The 17527-nt window shown below is 44.9% G+C and overlaps 1 protein-coding gene across 4 annotated transcripts in view; it reads right to left on the reverse strand.

Moving 5' to 3' along the window:
- Nucleotides 1–12019: 12019 nt before the first annotated feature.
- The window catches only part of GTF2H4 (general transcription factor IIH subunit 4), a 35454-nt gene continuing 29946 nt past the window's right edge, over nucleotides 12020–17527 (reverse strand). For all 4 annotated transcript variants that reach the window (XM_068267337.1, XM_068267336.1, XM_068267338.1 and 1 more), the window contains exons 12-14: nucleotides 16740–16787; nucleotides 15410–15488; nucleotides 12020–12624 (exon numbers count right to left, since the gene is read on the reverse strand). In XM_068267337.1, the coding sequence (XP_068123438.1) occupies nucleotides 12455–12624; nucleotides 15410–15488; nucleotides 16740–16787 (297 nt within the window). In that variant the 3' untranslated portion in view covers nucleotides 12020–12454. The remainder of the gene's footprint in view (nucleotides 12625–15409; nucleotides 15489–16739; nucleotides 16788–17527) is intronic.

Below are 17527 nucleotides of genomic sequence, written 5' to 3' on the forward strand. Positions count from 1 at the left end.
GCGCTGGCAGAGAGTGGCGGCGCCGGCGGTGTGACTGGCTGCCTGCAAATAGTACAAGTGTATAACTGTCACTGGAATATACAAGTGAACACTGCAGCTGCACTAACCTGCCTGCCTGCACTCTACACACAGATAATCCCCACTCCCACTACACTGACTACACTGCAGCACTGAACCTGCCTGCACAGCACTACACACAGTTAAATAATCACTAGACTCCCACACTCCCACTACACTACACTGACTACAACTAACTACAGCAATCACTCACTGACTAGCTAACTGTGTACAGTATAAGAGCAGTGTTAGCAAAAAAAACGCTTTGTTTTTAACACAATAAATGCACTTGCTCAAACAACAATGGCCTGGAGATAATCCTCTCAGCACCACAGTCTAGCAAGGACAGAGCTTTTCCATCATGGCCGCCGCTTTATATTCAGGAGGGGAGGGCATAGCTCCCCTCCTGTGATTGGTTGCTAGGGCCTGGCTGGGGCACTCTGATTGGCCTGCAATGTGTCACTTCCGCATAGTTTGACGCATTTCCGCAAACCACGACTTCAGCACCGGGTTTCACGAGCGTGAATGCGGATTTCTGTCCGCATTCACGCGAAGCCGAAGTAGATTTTCGTGGTTGAAAATCTATTCACGGATTTTCGTGTCCGAGGCGGAATGCGTCAAAATGGTCGTGAATCCACGCGTAAGCGTGATCACGACCTGGCGGTGAGCACCACTGCTTGAGGTACAGCGCTCACTATACACCAGTAATTCTGGATGTGCAGCCTTGCTTTCAGGAGCATAAAGAGATGCTTAGCATATTCAGGAATGATGCATCACGGGACATCACAGTTGCTCATTTGAAGCAGAGTTTTGCAAATACTTTAAAATGGCAAAATTCCATTCAGCTTTGCTTTTCGATAGAGGGCTTTTTAGTCTCTTTTAGGCCTTTATACCTTTCCAGGTAGTTCTGGGTCACCAGGTGCGGTCTGGGTATTTTTTAGTACTGGTCCAAGTCCTATCCCATAGAGCCATATCAATCCATACCATGCATATGGATACATGTTGGATTGATGTGACTCTGTAAAATGTATTAGCAACAGGCTCACCATATACCAGCGGTTCTGGATGTACAAGCTTGCTTTCAAGGGCATAGAGTTGATTTGCATAGGGATGCATCATGGGAAACCTAAGGTGCTCATTTAACACAAATACCTTCTGTTTTAAGGATGCAAAATTACATTTAGCATCTTCAATGTGTCCTTCTAGTCACCACCAGGTGGCAATGGTGCTTTAAAAATGAAACCAGCAAATGCTTCCCTCATCTGTTTGGCCACTAATGGTCCAATTTCTAGCGAAAAATCGTTTGAGCGATCAGAAATTCTGACCGGATTGGTTGTAAATAATCTCCATTGGTGGACACAATCGATTATGAACGAGTGAAAAAAATGTCGCCCGAATGAATTTTCGTCGAACGAAAATTTGGATTTTCTTGGTGGTCGTGATAGATAGGAAGCAAAGATTGGTTAGTTGATGGTGTAGTGAACAATTTTTCGTCCGATCAGAATTTCTGATCGCTCAAACGATTTTTCGCTAGAAATTGGACAGTTAGTGGCCACCTTTACACTGATATGTTGTGATGCAATGGACACAGTTTAGTGCACTGTAGCGTGCTGCAATGTATGCTGGGAATACACAGCTGATTCTGAGCTGATAAGATGGCTCAATAGATAATTTCTGACATGTCTGATCACCATTTGATCGTTTTGCCGCTCGATTTCTCATTAAAGTGAATTGAAAAAAGATAAGAAAAACGAGCAGAAGATAAAAGAATGGAGCGGGCAAAACTATAGGGCACAGAATCGACCTGTGTATTCTCACACCTCAACATCTGAGATGCGAAGCAAGGGATTCTGTTGTTCCAACATTGTTTTATGCAGTGCTTCTAGAATCGCACACGTTGACTTGCACAATGGCCAATATCCTATTTACTTCTCTTCTGATTTTTTCCCAAGGAGACTTTTTTCAAAACTTAACAGTAAAATACTTTTAAAAGGAAACCTGAAGCGAGTAAAATTATTCATAATAAACACATGATGCAGCTGCAAATGAATATTACATACTAACCTCACCGTCAGTCCCTCTCAGAAGCTCATTATTTTCTTCTTACAGTGATCCCTTCCAGTTCTGACAAGATTTTGTCAGAACTGAAATATAGCAGTTGCTGTCAGTTCTATATCAGCAGCTGTCAGGCCTAGTGCACACCAATCGGTTTTTGAAGCGATCCGCCGGCCGCATCCGCCTGTAAAAACACTTGGCTAATGTATTGCAATGGGATGGTGCACACCGGCAGTTTGAGGTTTTAGCCCAGCCGCAAACGTGCCTCCTGCTGCACGTTTGCGGTTTTCTGAAGCGTTTCGTCCTCAATGTAAAGTATAGGAAAAACGCAAACCGCTCTGAAAAACGCTACTTCAGAGCTGTTTGCCAGGCGTTTTTGTTACAGAAGCTGTTCAGTAACAGCTTTTACTGTAACAATATGTGTAATCTGCTACACAAAAACGCACCCAAAACCGCTAGGTATGTTTACAAAACCTCTCTAAACATACCTAGAATCGCTCTAAAATCAGCTCCCAAAACCGCTAGCATATTGCGGATCTGCTAGAGGTTTTGGTGTGCACTGGGCCTCAGTTACAACTGATTGTGCAAGGTAATGTCCATGTTTTCCTATGGCTCAAGAGGGTGATATTACAGTTTAACAGTGTGCTGACCAGTTCAGGTTTATATTTTCAGCTCAGGTTCACTTTAAGGCTCCCACTAAGCAAGAAATTACTTAATATAACTGAGTAATTTCTTGAACTCTGAATTACTAAGTGCTGAAAAAGTATCCTTAGGGAGCAAACTCAGTAGAAAGTTAATTGGACAAGGGAAACTGTTAATCGAGGTGCACATTGGTCAGTTTCTTTTTTCCCTATCAAACATCACATGCCACTGCACATTATTACCTATTAGTATTACCTATGTGTACGTTTTAACTGAAGGGGAACAGCTGAATTAAGCCAGCATGCTTATCTGAACTCGGTGAGTTAATGGTACACTTAAAGAGAGTCTGAAGCCCTTTAAAAATTCTCTTTTTATTAGAAATTTATGTAAAGCAGTATCAGCCTAGCTAAAACGCTGTATTCTCGCGGCAGAACGAGGTAATTAATCCAAGAAAAAAATGGTATGGGGATCCTAAAGCTAGTTACAAAGATACAAAATGTATTAACCTATTTTGGTTCCTGGATGTAGAAACTACATCCAGGAACCATGCGCGCTACCTCGCGCTCCCGCGGCCGATCACGCGCGTGCACTCCCGGCTGCGGATTCGGTAGCCACGGAATCAATGTATCGGGCTATGTAAATATTTACCTAAGGGTCTAAACTTTTTAAATATCAATGTAAAGATGAAATATTTCTATTTTTTTTTTTATTTTAAACTTGTAAATAGTGATAGATGCAAAATGGAAAAAATGCACCTTTATTTCCAAATAAAATATTGTCGCCATACATTGTGATAGGGACATAATTTTAACGGTGTAATAACCGGGACATATGGGCAAATACAATACGTGAGTTTTAATTATGGAGGCATGTATTATTTTAAAACTATAATGGCTGAAAACTGAGAAATAATGAATTTTTCCATTTTTTTCTTATTCTTCCTGTTAAAATGCATTTACAGTAAAGTGGCTCTTAGCAAAATGTATCCCCCAAAGAAAGCCTAATTGGTGGCGGAAAAAACAAGATATAGATCAGTTCATTGTGATAAGTAGTGATAAAGTTATAGGCTAATGAATGGGAGGTGAACATTTCTCACGTGAAAACGACGGAACCTGAATGGGTTAATTGGAAATAGAAAAAGCGACAAACAGTGGTAAATTCATTCACCCAATTCCCCCTAAAAACAAAGTGATCCTGGCCATGGATCTAATGGGGACGCCCGCAGTTCCACCAGGAGTGCACTCCTATCAATGAAGCAGAGCGGACATGTCAAATGATTTTAATCTTCGGGCCCCAGAAGCACATAGCCAGGTAATAGGCGGTTTCCAGAAGCATCTCAATTTCTTCTGCACTAAGCATATGTAATCCACCCGTGTGCTGTATGATTAGCAGCACGCCTCTATGCAGATAGCACAAACGCCCTCATTACAGACACTATTGGCTGGTGTCTAACCTCTACTCCGTCCTGCCCATAGGCCCTATAGACAGGACCATCAAAACTCACGTGATCCCGAAATGGCTGTATTGCGTGCGTCACCAGTCCAGAGGATCCAGGCCTCTAATTGTGCGGTGTAGCCGTAATGTTGGGGCCAGCCGGGTAGCCCGATGTTGTGACCAGGTCGGTGTCAGACATGCGGCAGAGGAGGAGGAAGAGTGGCGGAGGCACGGGGAACGCTGGTGCAGCAAGTCTGGCGGGTACCGCACCCTCACGTGACACGTTTCGTCACCAATCCGTGACTTCCTCAGACGTGACGTCACCGGCGTGGTTGAGTCCTTATATAGCCATGGCAACCACGCCGGGACTAGGATGGATGCCGAGAGGAAGGTAAAACAATTTAAAAGTGATGCACTGAAGTGCTTCTTCTGTATGCAGACAGCAGACCGGAATGACCCAGTGTAACAAGGGCAGTGGAGAGTCACAGGAACGCTTTCAAATTCAAAGCCCTGTTTAAGCCTTGCGGGAACAAGCTGCCACAGTCAAAAATAAACTTTGATTCCTTCTGCAAGAGTTGCCTGTCATAGTCACCCCGACGGGGGCTAGTGTTCAATTTATGAATCCCCATAAAGCGGAGTCCAGAAACATTACCATTATGCACTGTTCTGAAATGCTGAGCTAAGGGATTAAGCCTCTTTTTATCAATTGTAGTACTTTTTATGTTAGATATATGTTCTCCAATACGTATGTTGAGAGGTCTATATGTTTTCCCAATATATATTAGATCACAAGGGCATCTAATCTGATAAATTACTCTAACAGAAGAGCAGGATATATAATCATTAATGGCAAAGGATTTTGATCATGATTGTAAAAGCAATTTCCAGGCTGAACATACCTGCACACATCACAATCTAAGCACTTATGCATGCCTCTATTGGATTTCTTCTTGGGGGTCTTATTCCACCCGAACTCGCTGGAGACCAACAAATCACCCAAGTTGGTGCATCTTTTAGCAGCCATATGTGGGTAATCGCCCACAATCTCTGCCATAATTGGATCTCTCTGTAAGAGATGCAAATACTTCTGCAAGATTTGTCTCACCTCGCCAAATTGGGCCCCATAAGTCGTAACAATACGGGAGACCTACAGCGGCCTAGGTTTCCCACCATTGGGAGCCTCTTGTCCATCTTTTGACCTTTTTGCCAATAGGTCTCTTCTATCACGGGCCAAAGCCCTATGATAGGCCGTTATTACCACACGGTTGGGGTACCCCCTTGTCAGCAGCCTGCCCCTCAGCTCACAGGCTTCTCTTTGAAAGTCAGTTAATGTATTACAATTCCTTTGCAGCCGAAGGAACTGGCCTGTGGGAACTGCCCACTTCTGGGCCGGGAGATGAGAGCTGGCAGCCGACAAGGGGGTATTCTGAGCAGTGGGTTTCCTGTAAGTGCAGGTAACCAGGGAGTTGCCCTCCTTTTTAATAGAAAGATCTAAAAAGGAAATTTCCTTGGGGTCACGGATTGGTGACGAAACGTGTCACATGAGGGGGCGGTACCCGGAAGACTCGCTGCACCAGCGTTCCCCGTGCCTCTGCCACTCTTCCTCCTACTCTGCCGCATGTCTGACGCCGACCTGGTCACAACATCGGGCTACCCGGCTGGCCCCAACATTACGGCTACACCGCACAATTAGAGGCCTGGATCCTCTGGACTGGTGACGCACGCAATACAGCCATTTCGGGATCACGTGAGTTTTGATGGTCCTGTCTATAGGGCCTATGGGCAGGACGGAGTAGAGGTTAGACACCAGCCAATAGTGTCTGTAATGAGGGCGTTTGTGCTATCTGCATAGAGGCGTGCTGCTAATCATACAGCACACGGGTGGATTACATATGCTTAGTGCAGAAGAAATTGAGATGCTTCTGGAAACCGCCTATTACCTGGCTATGTGCTTCTGGGGCCCGAAGATTAAAATCATTTGACATGTCAGCTCTGCTTCATTGATAGGAGTGCACTCCTGGTGGAACTGCAGGGTTCCCCATTAGATCCATGGCCAGGATCGCTTTGTTTTTAGGGGGGATTGGGTGAATGAATTTACCACTGTTTGTCGCTTTTTCTATTACCAATTAATACATTTTGTATCTTTGTAACTAGCTTTAGGCTCCCCATACCATTTTTTTCTTGAACAACATATCTTATGGGTGAGACAGGCCGTATCTATAGGGTTTGATATCCCGTACCTCTTGTCTTTGTTGAAGTAATTAATCCCCCCGAATCCCCGGGGGCAAAATTCATGGGGCTTCTGTGTAGAGGCAGAGCTTTGTGCTGTAGCTCTGCTTCTACTTGCGTCAATCCCCGCTGATCACCGCCTCTCCTTGTCTTCTTTTCACTGAGAGGGGTGGGAAGAGGCGGAGATCCACGCAGAGATTGATGCGACTAGCGGCAGGGCTACAGCACTAAGCTCTGCCTCCCCAGGCAGCAAAATCCAGGACCTGGAAAGTCATAGAATTACGCCCTGGTATTTGGGAAATTAAAGGGAAAGGTTTTATACATACCTGGGGCTTCCTCCAGCCCCATAAGCCTGGATCGCTCCCACGCGGCCATCCTCCACTGCCTGGATCCACCGGTACCGGGTTCCGTCATTTCCGCGAGTCGGCCAGCTGACGCGGCCATTTGTCCGCATCACAGGGGCTCCCTCCATTTACCTACGCGTGCGGCTGCATACTGCGCAGCCGCATGCGTAAGGGCATGGAGGGAGCCCCTGTGCATGCGGACAATTGGTCGCGTCCGACGGAAGTGGCGGGGCCAGGTACCGGCGATACAGGAAGCGGAGGATTGCGGCGTGGGAGCGACCCGTGCTTATGGGGCTGGAGGAAGCCCCAGGTATGTATAAAACCTCTTCCTATTTTTCCATATCCTTCCTCTCTGGTTCCCTTTAATTACCTTGTTCTGCCACGGGAATGCAGCGTTTTAGCTAGGCTGATACTGCTTTACGTAAATGTCTAATAAAGAGAGGTTTTTAACTTAGCTCAGCTCGTCCATGACCGCTAGATGGCGCCGCTCAGACCCTGCTGGGCTGATTTTAACAAATTTTTTTTTTAAAAACATGCAGCCAGCACTTTGCTAGCTGCGTGTGGGGGACGATCACCGCCGATGCGCCGCTACCCGTCGCGTAAGCACCCCCCCCCTCCCGAGACCCCTGTGCAGCCTGGCCAATCAGTGCCAGGCAGCGCTGCGGGGTGGATCGGGACTCCCGATGACGCCACGACGTCGGTGACGTCATCACTATGGTTCCCATGACGACGGGGGAAGCCCTCCAAGAAATCCCGTTCAGAACGGGATTTCCAGATGGGCTAATGCGCCGGAAGCGATCGGAAAGGTGAGTAAGACGCCGCCGGGAGGGGGGAATCATGTAGCTAGCGCTAGGCTAGCTACATGTTTAAAAAAAAAAATAAAAATAAAAAATAAATAAATACTGCTGCGCCGCCACCCTGGCGATCCTAATAGAACGCCAGGGTGGTTAAAAGGCTTCAGACTCACTTAAAGGTTTCAAAGTTTGGAGACTGACAGATTTTGTAAGAAAAATTCAAAAGAAGGGAGGAAGTTGCAAAAAGTCTTGTATGGGTGGTCCTGGACAAATGATTTACCATATGTTTGGGACTATAAGACACGTATAACATCCCTACAAATTCTGAAATTGCAGAAACTGACAGACAGTTGTGTGAACAAGCCCCAAGTATAAATGTACAACAATGCAAGGTTTACATAATTTGGTACCATTGTTAGTTTCAACTTCTTGCCGACCGATCCACGCCAATCGGCGTGAATGCAGCAGCTCCCCCAGGACCGCTCAACACCAATTGATGTAAAGCCCTGTGGGTGCGTTTCGCAGGAGATCACGTGGGCATCTCTGCTTGAATGACGGAGCTCCGCTCTGTCATCAGTCTCCCAGCGCCGATCACCGCTAGGAGACTGTCACTGCCGTCTATTTACATTGTACAGCTCTGCGATCTACAGCAGCGCTGTACTGGGGACAGCCGTGTCACTCTGCTGTACCCCTGGGAGGCTCAGGAGCGATCAGCTGTCATAGGCTGGCGCGTGGAGGGAGTAAAAAATAAATTAATAAATAGGGAAATTTAATTTAAAAAAAAATGCACAAATAAAAAAAATATAAACATTGTGGGAGCGATCAGAGCCCATCAATAGAAAGCTCTGTTGGTGGGCAGAAAAGGGGGGGGGGGGGGGTCACTTGTGTGCTGAGTTATACAGACCTACAGCGAGCCCTTAACCACTTGCCGACCGCCCATGGTAAAGTGGTGTGCAGAACGACCGCAATATGCCCATCGGTGGCGGCTCATTCTGCACTAGCTGGCCGGGGATTGCGCGCTGAATGCACGCGCATCCGCCGCCAATAGGCTCTGCCCACCCGCGACATCAGCCCGCTGGCCAGTCAGCAGCGCCAGCGGGTTAACCCCCCCCGATCTGCCGCATTAAAAGCGTATAATACGCTTTGTAATGTATACAAAGCGTATTCTACAGGCTGCCTCCTGCCCTGGTGGTCCCAGTGATCGAGGGTCCACCAGGGCAGGTTGCAGCCCCCCTAGTATGCACCCAAGCACACTGATCCTGCCCCCCCTGCCCTCTGATCGCCCACAGCACCCATCAGCCCCCGCCCACCCCCCAGACCCCTGTTTGCACCCCATTAACCCCCTAATCACCCATCAATCACCTCCCACACCCTCAGATCCTCCCTAACCCCCCCCCCCCGTGTACTGTATACATCTATTCTCCCCTGCAATCACCCACTGATCACCTGTCAATCACCCATCAATCACCCCCTGTCACTGCCATTCATCAGATCAGACCCTAACCTGCCTCTTGCAGGCATCTGATCACCCACCCACGCCATCAGATCGCCTACAGACCCACCCTCAGATCACCTCCAAAGTGCATTGTTTACATCTGTTCTCCCCTCTAAACACCCACTGATCACCCATCAATCACCCCCTGTCACTGCTACCCATCAGATCAGAGCCTAATCTGCCCCTTGGGCACCCAATCACTAGCCCACACCCTCAGACCCCAGCCCTGATCGCCTCGCCAGTGCATTGCTTGCATCTATTCTCCCTTCTAATCACACCCTGATCACCGATCAATCACCCCGTCACCCCCTGTCACTGCTACCCTTCAGATCAGACCCTAAACTGCCCCCTGTGGGCACCCAATCACCCACCCACACCCTCAGACCCCAGCTCTGATCACCTCGCCAGTGCATTGCTTGCATCCATTCCCCCCCTCTAATCACACCTTGAGACACCCATCAATTACCTCCTGTCACCCCCTAGCACACCTACCCATCAGATCAGGCCCTAATTTGCCCCATGTGGGCTCCTGATCACTCGGCCAAACCATCAGATCCCCCTCAGACCTCCTTCCGATCACCTCCCCAGTGCATTGAATGCATCTATTATCCCCTCTAATCACCCCCTGAGACACACATCAATCACCTCCTGTCACCCCCTAGCACTCCTATCCATCAGATTAGGCCCTAATCTGCCCTTGCGGACTTTTGATCACCCGGCCAAACCCTCACCCACCCCACCGCAGTGACAGAATTTTTTTTCCCCCGCTGGTCTATACGACCTAATTGTGGCTGAGACCAACCGTTATGCCACACAATACGCAACTGCAAATCCAAGAAGCTATCATGCCCAGCCTTTTCGGTGGAAGCCACTCCAAGTTTCCGAACGTAACATTTTTTGGGGCCTTCTCCTTAACATGGGTCTAGTCAAAAAGAATGTATTGCGGCCTTATTGGTCTACGCACCCAGTACATCACATGCCCATGTTCTCTGCTGCCATGTCCAGGTCACAATTTGAGAACATCCTGCACTTCAGTGCCGATACAACCAGTCATCTAAGAGGCCACCCTGCTTATGACCGGTTCCACAAAATTCGCCCCTCATAGACCACCTGTCATCAAAATTTGCAGATGCATATACCCCTGAACAATCATTTTGAGGCATTTGGTTTCCAGACTACTCACGGTTTTGGGCCCCTAAAATGCCAGGGCAGTATAGGAACCCCACAAGTGACCCCATTTTAGAAAGAAGACACCCCAAGATATTCCGTTAGGTGTATGATGAGTTCATAGAAGATTTAATTTTTCGTCACACGTTAGTGGAAAATGACACTTTGTGAAAAAAAAAAATCAATTTACGCTAACTTGTGACAAAAAATAAAATCTTCTATGAACTCATCATACTCCTAACAGAATACCTTGGGGTGTCTTTCTAAAATGGGGTCACTTGTGTGGTTCCTATACTGCCCTGGCATTTTAGGGGCCCTAAACCGTGAGGAGTAGTCTAGAAACCAAATGCCTCAAAATGACCTGTGAATAGGACGTTGGGCCCCTTAGCGCACCTAGGCTGCAAAAAAGTGTCACACATGTGGTATCGCCATATTCAGGAGAAGTAGTACAATGTGTTTTGGAGTGTATTTTTACACATACCCATGCTGGTTGGGAGAAATATCTCTGTAAATGACAATTATTTTTTTTTTTTTACACACACACACACACACACACACACACACACACACACACACACACACACACACACACACACACACACACACACACACACACACACACACAATTGTCCATTTACAGAGATATTTCTCCCACTGACATCACCTGCCAGCAGTAAAAATATCACCATGTGATGTCAGAATGTAAATCAGGGAGATGAAAGATTTTTACAATGGGCAAACGCTGCCTAAATCATTTAATCATCATTGTAAGAATGAAGCACTTTATTACATTATTTTCACAGGCGTTCCTCTTTAACTCTTCTTGGATTCATTTCTGTGAATTAATAGCCTGTCTTAAACTTTAGAATTCTGTAGTTATTTTAAGGATTTAATAGTTAACTTTAGAGACCTCTGCTTAAAGTGGACCTGAACTCAGAACTCCTCTCTGCTCTAAAAGATACAGAACAGCATAATAACCTTTAAACAATAAACATCTTTGTTACAGCTGATACAAACCCTAAAATAAATCTGCACAGTTTCTACTTCCTGATTCATGGAAGCATATAAACATATTGTTTACAGCCTGTACTTTCAAATGGGCTTATCTGCAATAGGCAGTCATGTGACACATGGGAGAGATCAAATTCCAAGTAGTGGTGATTAGACACAAATGAGGAGGAATTACACAGACTAAACTCTTTAAATACATATATGGTGCATTTCTGTTATGTTTTCCTTGTGTCCTGTACAAGCGTTCAGTTCCACTTTAACTTAAAGTGAACCTCCGGACTAAAAATCTACTCAGCAGAACTGAAAAGGCTTGGTGTTTCTTTAAGTTTCACAGCATCAGAACTTTGATTTTTAGCTGCATTTTTAGCTAAGCTCCACCCATCAAAGAAAACTGCCCGGGCTTTTTTTCCCTGATGCTGTGCAAAGCATGATGGGATTTCCTATGTTGTTCACGTTGCCTAGCAACTGGGAGGGGTGATCAGCACACAGGACAGTTGAAACTTTGTCTCATGCTCCCTCTCACCTCCTTTCAACCAAAAAGATGGCTGCCCTCATGAAATCAAACATTCGGCTGTTCTTTTAAAACAGGGTGGGTAAGAGATTATATTACCTATCTATTTTAATTAACATACCTAATGTAACTTAATGACAATATGTTTGTTTAGGCTGAAGTTCCTCTTTAAAGACAGGTTTGCCTGAGGTAAATGGTTTAGTGAATACTACATGCCTTATCACCATGGTGATAACACTAGAAACACGCTCGGAAATGTTATTAAAGACAGGAGATGAGCTTAGTGAATTGAGGCCATTGTTTTGCCAAGCTGAACTCATAATGATTGTACCCAATTATCATTCCCATTACATCCAGTAAACAAACAGTACTCTGTGTCCTGACCTCTTTATTCATAGTAAAAGCAGCTAATGAGAAAGCCTTAATATGCATTAAGCCTAGTTTCAGATGATGGAAATCCTTTATACCATCGCTTCAAACACAGATTATTAGAAAATTATTAAACGCTGAATAAAAAGTTTCCGCATAACAAAACGTATTCCTGTTTCTGGAAACAATAGTGCAGCTACAAATAACAGATGTCACTGCTGTGTTTCCCCTCGGAACAGCCAGCGTAGAAAACCACGTTCCCACCAGCATGGCGATAGCAAAGCCTGGGCCTAGCTTCATTATAAAGTATCGGTTCTGTTGCTTGACAACAGTGATGCAGTCTATCTCATGAATGTTTTTGTCGCTTCCAAAAGCGCTTAACATCTGAATGTCCAGCTGGGGTGACCACCATTACCCGCCGAGCAGGGTTCTCAAACACAAGCACGCCCAGGTCCTGAGCATAGTTTCTTAGTAACTCAAAGTCCACCTGAGAGAGGAACTGATTGTACAGAACACCTAATGGAGGAACAGAGGAAAGAAAAAAAGAAAAAGTAGTAAAAGGACTTTCACCACAGAGCTTCCTATTTGTTAGTTACTAATAGCATAAAATACCACAAGTCCATATTCTTTGTCAACTATCATGGCACAGTAAAACTAAGACATTTCTGTGTGGTGATGTGCTGATGCACGCACACACGCACACACAAATTGATGTTGTTATCTCAATAATATATTTCTATAACAAAAGAAAAAAATCATGAAAATTGGAAGAAAAAAAAACCGCAATATTTCTGACAATTCAAAAAGTGAAACTCATTATACAGATTTATTACACACTTCAATTCACTAAACATTACCGCATTCAATAATGCAGAAAACAGCTGGGTTTTTTTCAGAACAACTTGCTAAACACCAATTCACTAAGGCTGTTAATACTGTAAAATAAAATTACCGACTAGTGAGGTAAATTACAGACCTGTGCAGATTTGGTGCAGCACTGCATGACTGATTTAAGTACCTGGAGCTTCAGTCAGGGACCACACAAATTAGTAAAATAGATGAATAGAAAAAATGGATAAGCCGTTTTTCGACTTCACCTGGCGCCAAAATGGCCAGTACTTATAATAGACTGCTGCTACTCACTCCATTTCATCCGATGCACTGTAGGGCTGGATATGAGAACCAGAGCAGGAGAGCTAGACATTCAAAGAGACTTTTCTGTATCTCTTTAGATGTGCAGATCTATATACTGATACACAGGAGAGCTCCCTCTAGTGGCCAGCATGCACATCTAAATGGATACAGAAAGCCTTTTACTCTCTAGTGAGCCGACACAGGAACATGCAGACCAGCTGCAGGTGAAGAGTCACGCTTGCTGCAAGCAACTATTCTACAGCTGGTGAGACTATTACATTACCAAGCAGGGCTTAGTAAATTGCTGAACGTTTTTTTTGGGGGGGGGTTTAACCAAACAGTCCTTGGTGGATTGAAGCAAGAGTGATATATTTCAAGCATCTATTTTCATTTTGCGAATCATGTTCTATAGCTAATTAAAAACAAAGATTCTGTATCTCACAAAATTAGAATACAGTATTGTGAAAAGTTCACTACTGTAGCCTGTGGCTAGGCTCTGTGCTTCAAGAGCCAACACACACAAATATATGGGGCTAGAACTGTCGCATACCTTGTGTCAAGCAGCACGGTGGCATAGTGGTTAGCGCTCTCGCCTTGCAGCGCTGTGTCCCCGGTTCGAATCCCAGCCAGGTCAACATGCAAGGACTTTGTATGTTTTCCCACACAGTGACTTGGGGAGCCATGTCATCTGCTAATGTTGGTCCACTATGTTTTATCAAGTTCAAAGTCAGAGAAGCAGTGTGCCAGGAAATTTTAGAGCACAGTAGGCTTTTCTGTGCTGACAAACCTTATGGAAATGTAAATTTTATTTTCTAGCAGGACTTGGCACCTCCCCACACTGCCAGAAGTACCAATACTGGTTTTATGACCATGGTACCACTGTGCTTGATTGATCATTCTACTCACCTGACCTAAATCTCATAGAAGATCTATAGGGGTATTGTCAAGAGGAAGATGAGAGACACCAGACTCCAAAATGCAGACAATCTAAAGGCTGCTCTCAAAGCATCCTGGGCTGCCATAATACCACAGCATTGTCACTGGCTGATTACCTCCATTCCCAAGCCCCATGCTGCATTGAAGCAGTAATTCATTGAAAAGGTGTCCTGACCAAATATTGAGAGTGTACATGGATATACAGTTCAGTAAGCCAACATCTCGTCATTATAAATTTGTTTTTATTGGTCTTACTAGAGGGGGGGGGGAAAAAAAAAAAAAAAGAGCCTTCCGTTAAAAAACGGGCGCTAGGCCACGGCTGCTAAACCCTGGCAAAGCGCATACCGACGATTCCCGCTCACCCATCCCCCACCACTGTCCGAAGTATATGCACACAGGGAGATGTTGCTTGCTTGGCAGTTGGCAAAACCTTGTTATTTCCCACAATGCAATGAGGTTCACAGACAGCAAACTGTCAAGTCTGGAAGCAGGGGGGGGGGGGGGGGACACACACACAGGAGGACGCAGAGACACAGGGGTTTTATTATATAGGATGTCATATTCTTCTTATCTGAGATACATAATTTGGGGGTTTTCATTGCCAGTAGGCCATAATCAGCAAAATGAAAATAAATAAATACTCTAAATATATCACTGCAGTGTTATCCCCAGAAATATTTTCCAGCCGGGTGGCATGAAATAGTAGCCGGGTGGGGCGAGAGGAGAATGCAGGGCCAGTGCTTCTGTGAGCAACTCTGCTTACATCATAGGAGGAGGTGAACTGATGACAGCCGGGTGGTCACCAAAACTAGCCGGGTGGAGCACCAGGCTAAAAGAGCCTGGGGAGAACACTGCACTGTGTGAAATGAATCTCACACACACATTAATTAACTTTTCAATGATAGTCTAATGTATTGAGATGCACTAGTAAAGGTTATAACTTGTCAGGTTGCTCCTGTCATCCCTGTTCCTGTTTTTCTGTCAAACAGGAAGTAGGAGAAGCTCTCCCAGAGGAGAGTTGGACAGACAGCAATAAAAACATAAAAAAGAGGTTGTAATCACTTTTCACCCCATTATAAACTAAAATGATTCCTTCCATGACGTTTGGAGCTACATATGCCCTTTGTTTACCATGGATCAGCAGCAATTTATGAAGACTGTGATGAGGACAAATACCACCTGTACAGAGCACCCCTGTGGGATAAAGTTAACAACAACCAGTTTTACAAACCTTCAGAAAAACGAAGGCGATCTCTCTCGAGTTCCCAAAGACGAATCTGATCAGTGATGGTTGGAGGCAGCACTGGAGTCTGGAAGAAATAAATATGTAATCACATTTAGGTGGTGAAAATAGTACCTTACCTGTTACAGGGCTAATACAGTACACAAACAGATATATTATAAATCTGATCTACATAGTATTTAAACAAATTTGCCACCAAATATCGCAATTCACACAAATGAGTTGGGTACACACCACATTACTTAATCATGTTATGTTGATTAACCTCCTGAGCGTTACGCCGCTCAGGAGGTTTTGCAGCCTCAGGAGTCCCCCAGTATAAAACTAATAGATCGCACATGCCTGCAAAAGGTTTAGCTAGCACTAGGCTAGCTAGTATTGGTGGCCAGCACCCCCGACCACTACTGATCCAGCCGCTTATACATTATCCACCTGGCTCCAGCGATCGACGCAGCCTCCCCGCACAGCTCCAGTCTTCTTTATGGGGAGGATCGTGACTGCACATGACGTCATGTACGATCCTCCCCATAGAGAGAACGGAGCTGTGCGGGGAGGCTGCGCTGATTGCTGGATCCAGGCTGGGTAATGTATAAGCGGCTGGATCGGGGTGGGGATCAGAAGCGATCTGTGTGAGACGGGGAGGGGGCAGGCAATGGCCACCAACACTAGCTAGCCTAGTGCTCGCTAAACCTTTTGCAGGCATGTGATCTTTTAATTTTTTACTGGGGGACTCCTGAGGCTAGCAAACGACAGTGTTGGGCATACCGCTACGGAGGTTAATATGTACGGTTATCTATCTGTGTCCCATATGATGGCTGGAGAAAAGCCAGTACCATGATTTAAAAATTGCTTCCATTAAATTGATTGGACAGTACTTTAAGGAACGCTACAGCTGCCTCATTTAACACCTGTGTGAACTGGCCCTACAAAGATTTATGCAACTTTGCGTAAACAATGAATCAACACAAAAAATAAACATGCTTTGGGTTAAATGCATGAATCAGTTGTTTAACCACTTAACTCAAAATGGACGGATATATCCATCTAGTTTGAGCCGTGGTTAATCAATCTGGATGCATATGTGGGTCAAGTGTTGCCGCTGCAGGTGGGCACACACGAGCTTGTTCGCGTCAGGATTTACATGGCGGCAATTGTTGAAGGAGAACAGGTGTTCCACGAGCCAATCAAAGTGCCTGTGAATGAACGAATATGTTTTGAATCATGAGGCATGTTGTTAATTCATGTAAGTGAACGCAGACATCTGCCACCAATGAAGAACTAACACATAAATACATGCAAAACGTGGGTAAAAGCTCACCTGCTGCAGCATCACAGTGTGTGCTCTTGTCCTCAAGAAATGAATTATCTATAAGTTGAGGTGTATAAAGAAAAGAGAAAAAAAAAAAGTTTACAAAACATCTAAAGAGAGGGAAAGTGGTGCTCTGTAAGATCTTAAAGGGAACCTGTACTGAGTAAAATTATTTTAAAATAAACATATGAGGTAACTTCAAATGAACATGAAATAGTTACCTTGCCATCAGTTCCTTTCAGAAGCTCACCATTTTCTTATGACAATGATCCCTTCCAGTTCTGACAACATTGTCAGAACTGAAATATATCAGTTGCTGTCAGTTATAGCTGAGAGGAAAACTGATGTGCCAGTTAATGTCCATGTTTCCCTATGGCTCAAGTGGGTGATGTTACAGTTTAACAGTGTGCTGACCAGGAAGCGGTTATGGGGTAATGGACATTTTCAAATGGAGGACAGAGAATTCCCTTGATCACAGTGGACAAACAGGACGCAGGAGAGGAGAAAGAGATTGAGGAGTAGACTACATGGGAGGTAAGTATGACTTGTGTATTTTAATTTTCAGTTCAGGTTTTCTTTAACATAACCTTCCATGAGAATTGAACCTTAAACTTTTCTGGTGGATAGATTATATGCTAGATGTTCAAAACTTTGTGCATAGTCCTTAACAAGGAGTTTGGCTATTTCAGCTACACCCATTTTTAAGAAGTGCATAAAATCAAGCAACCTTGTGACCTCTTTAGGAATTCATATGCAATAGAATGGATTGTACTGAAGAGCAGTTACTTCTAGCAGGT

Source organism: Hyperolius riggenbachi, chromosome 2 (assembly GCF_040937935.1).
Source record: "Hyperolius riggenbachi isolate aHypRig1 chromosome 2, aHypRig1.pri, whole genome shotgun sequence".
NCBI classification, from domain to species: Eukaryota; Metazoa; Chordata; class Amphibia; order Anura; family Hyperoliidae; genus Hyperolius; species Hyperolius riggenbachi.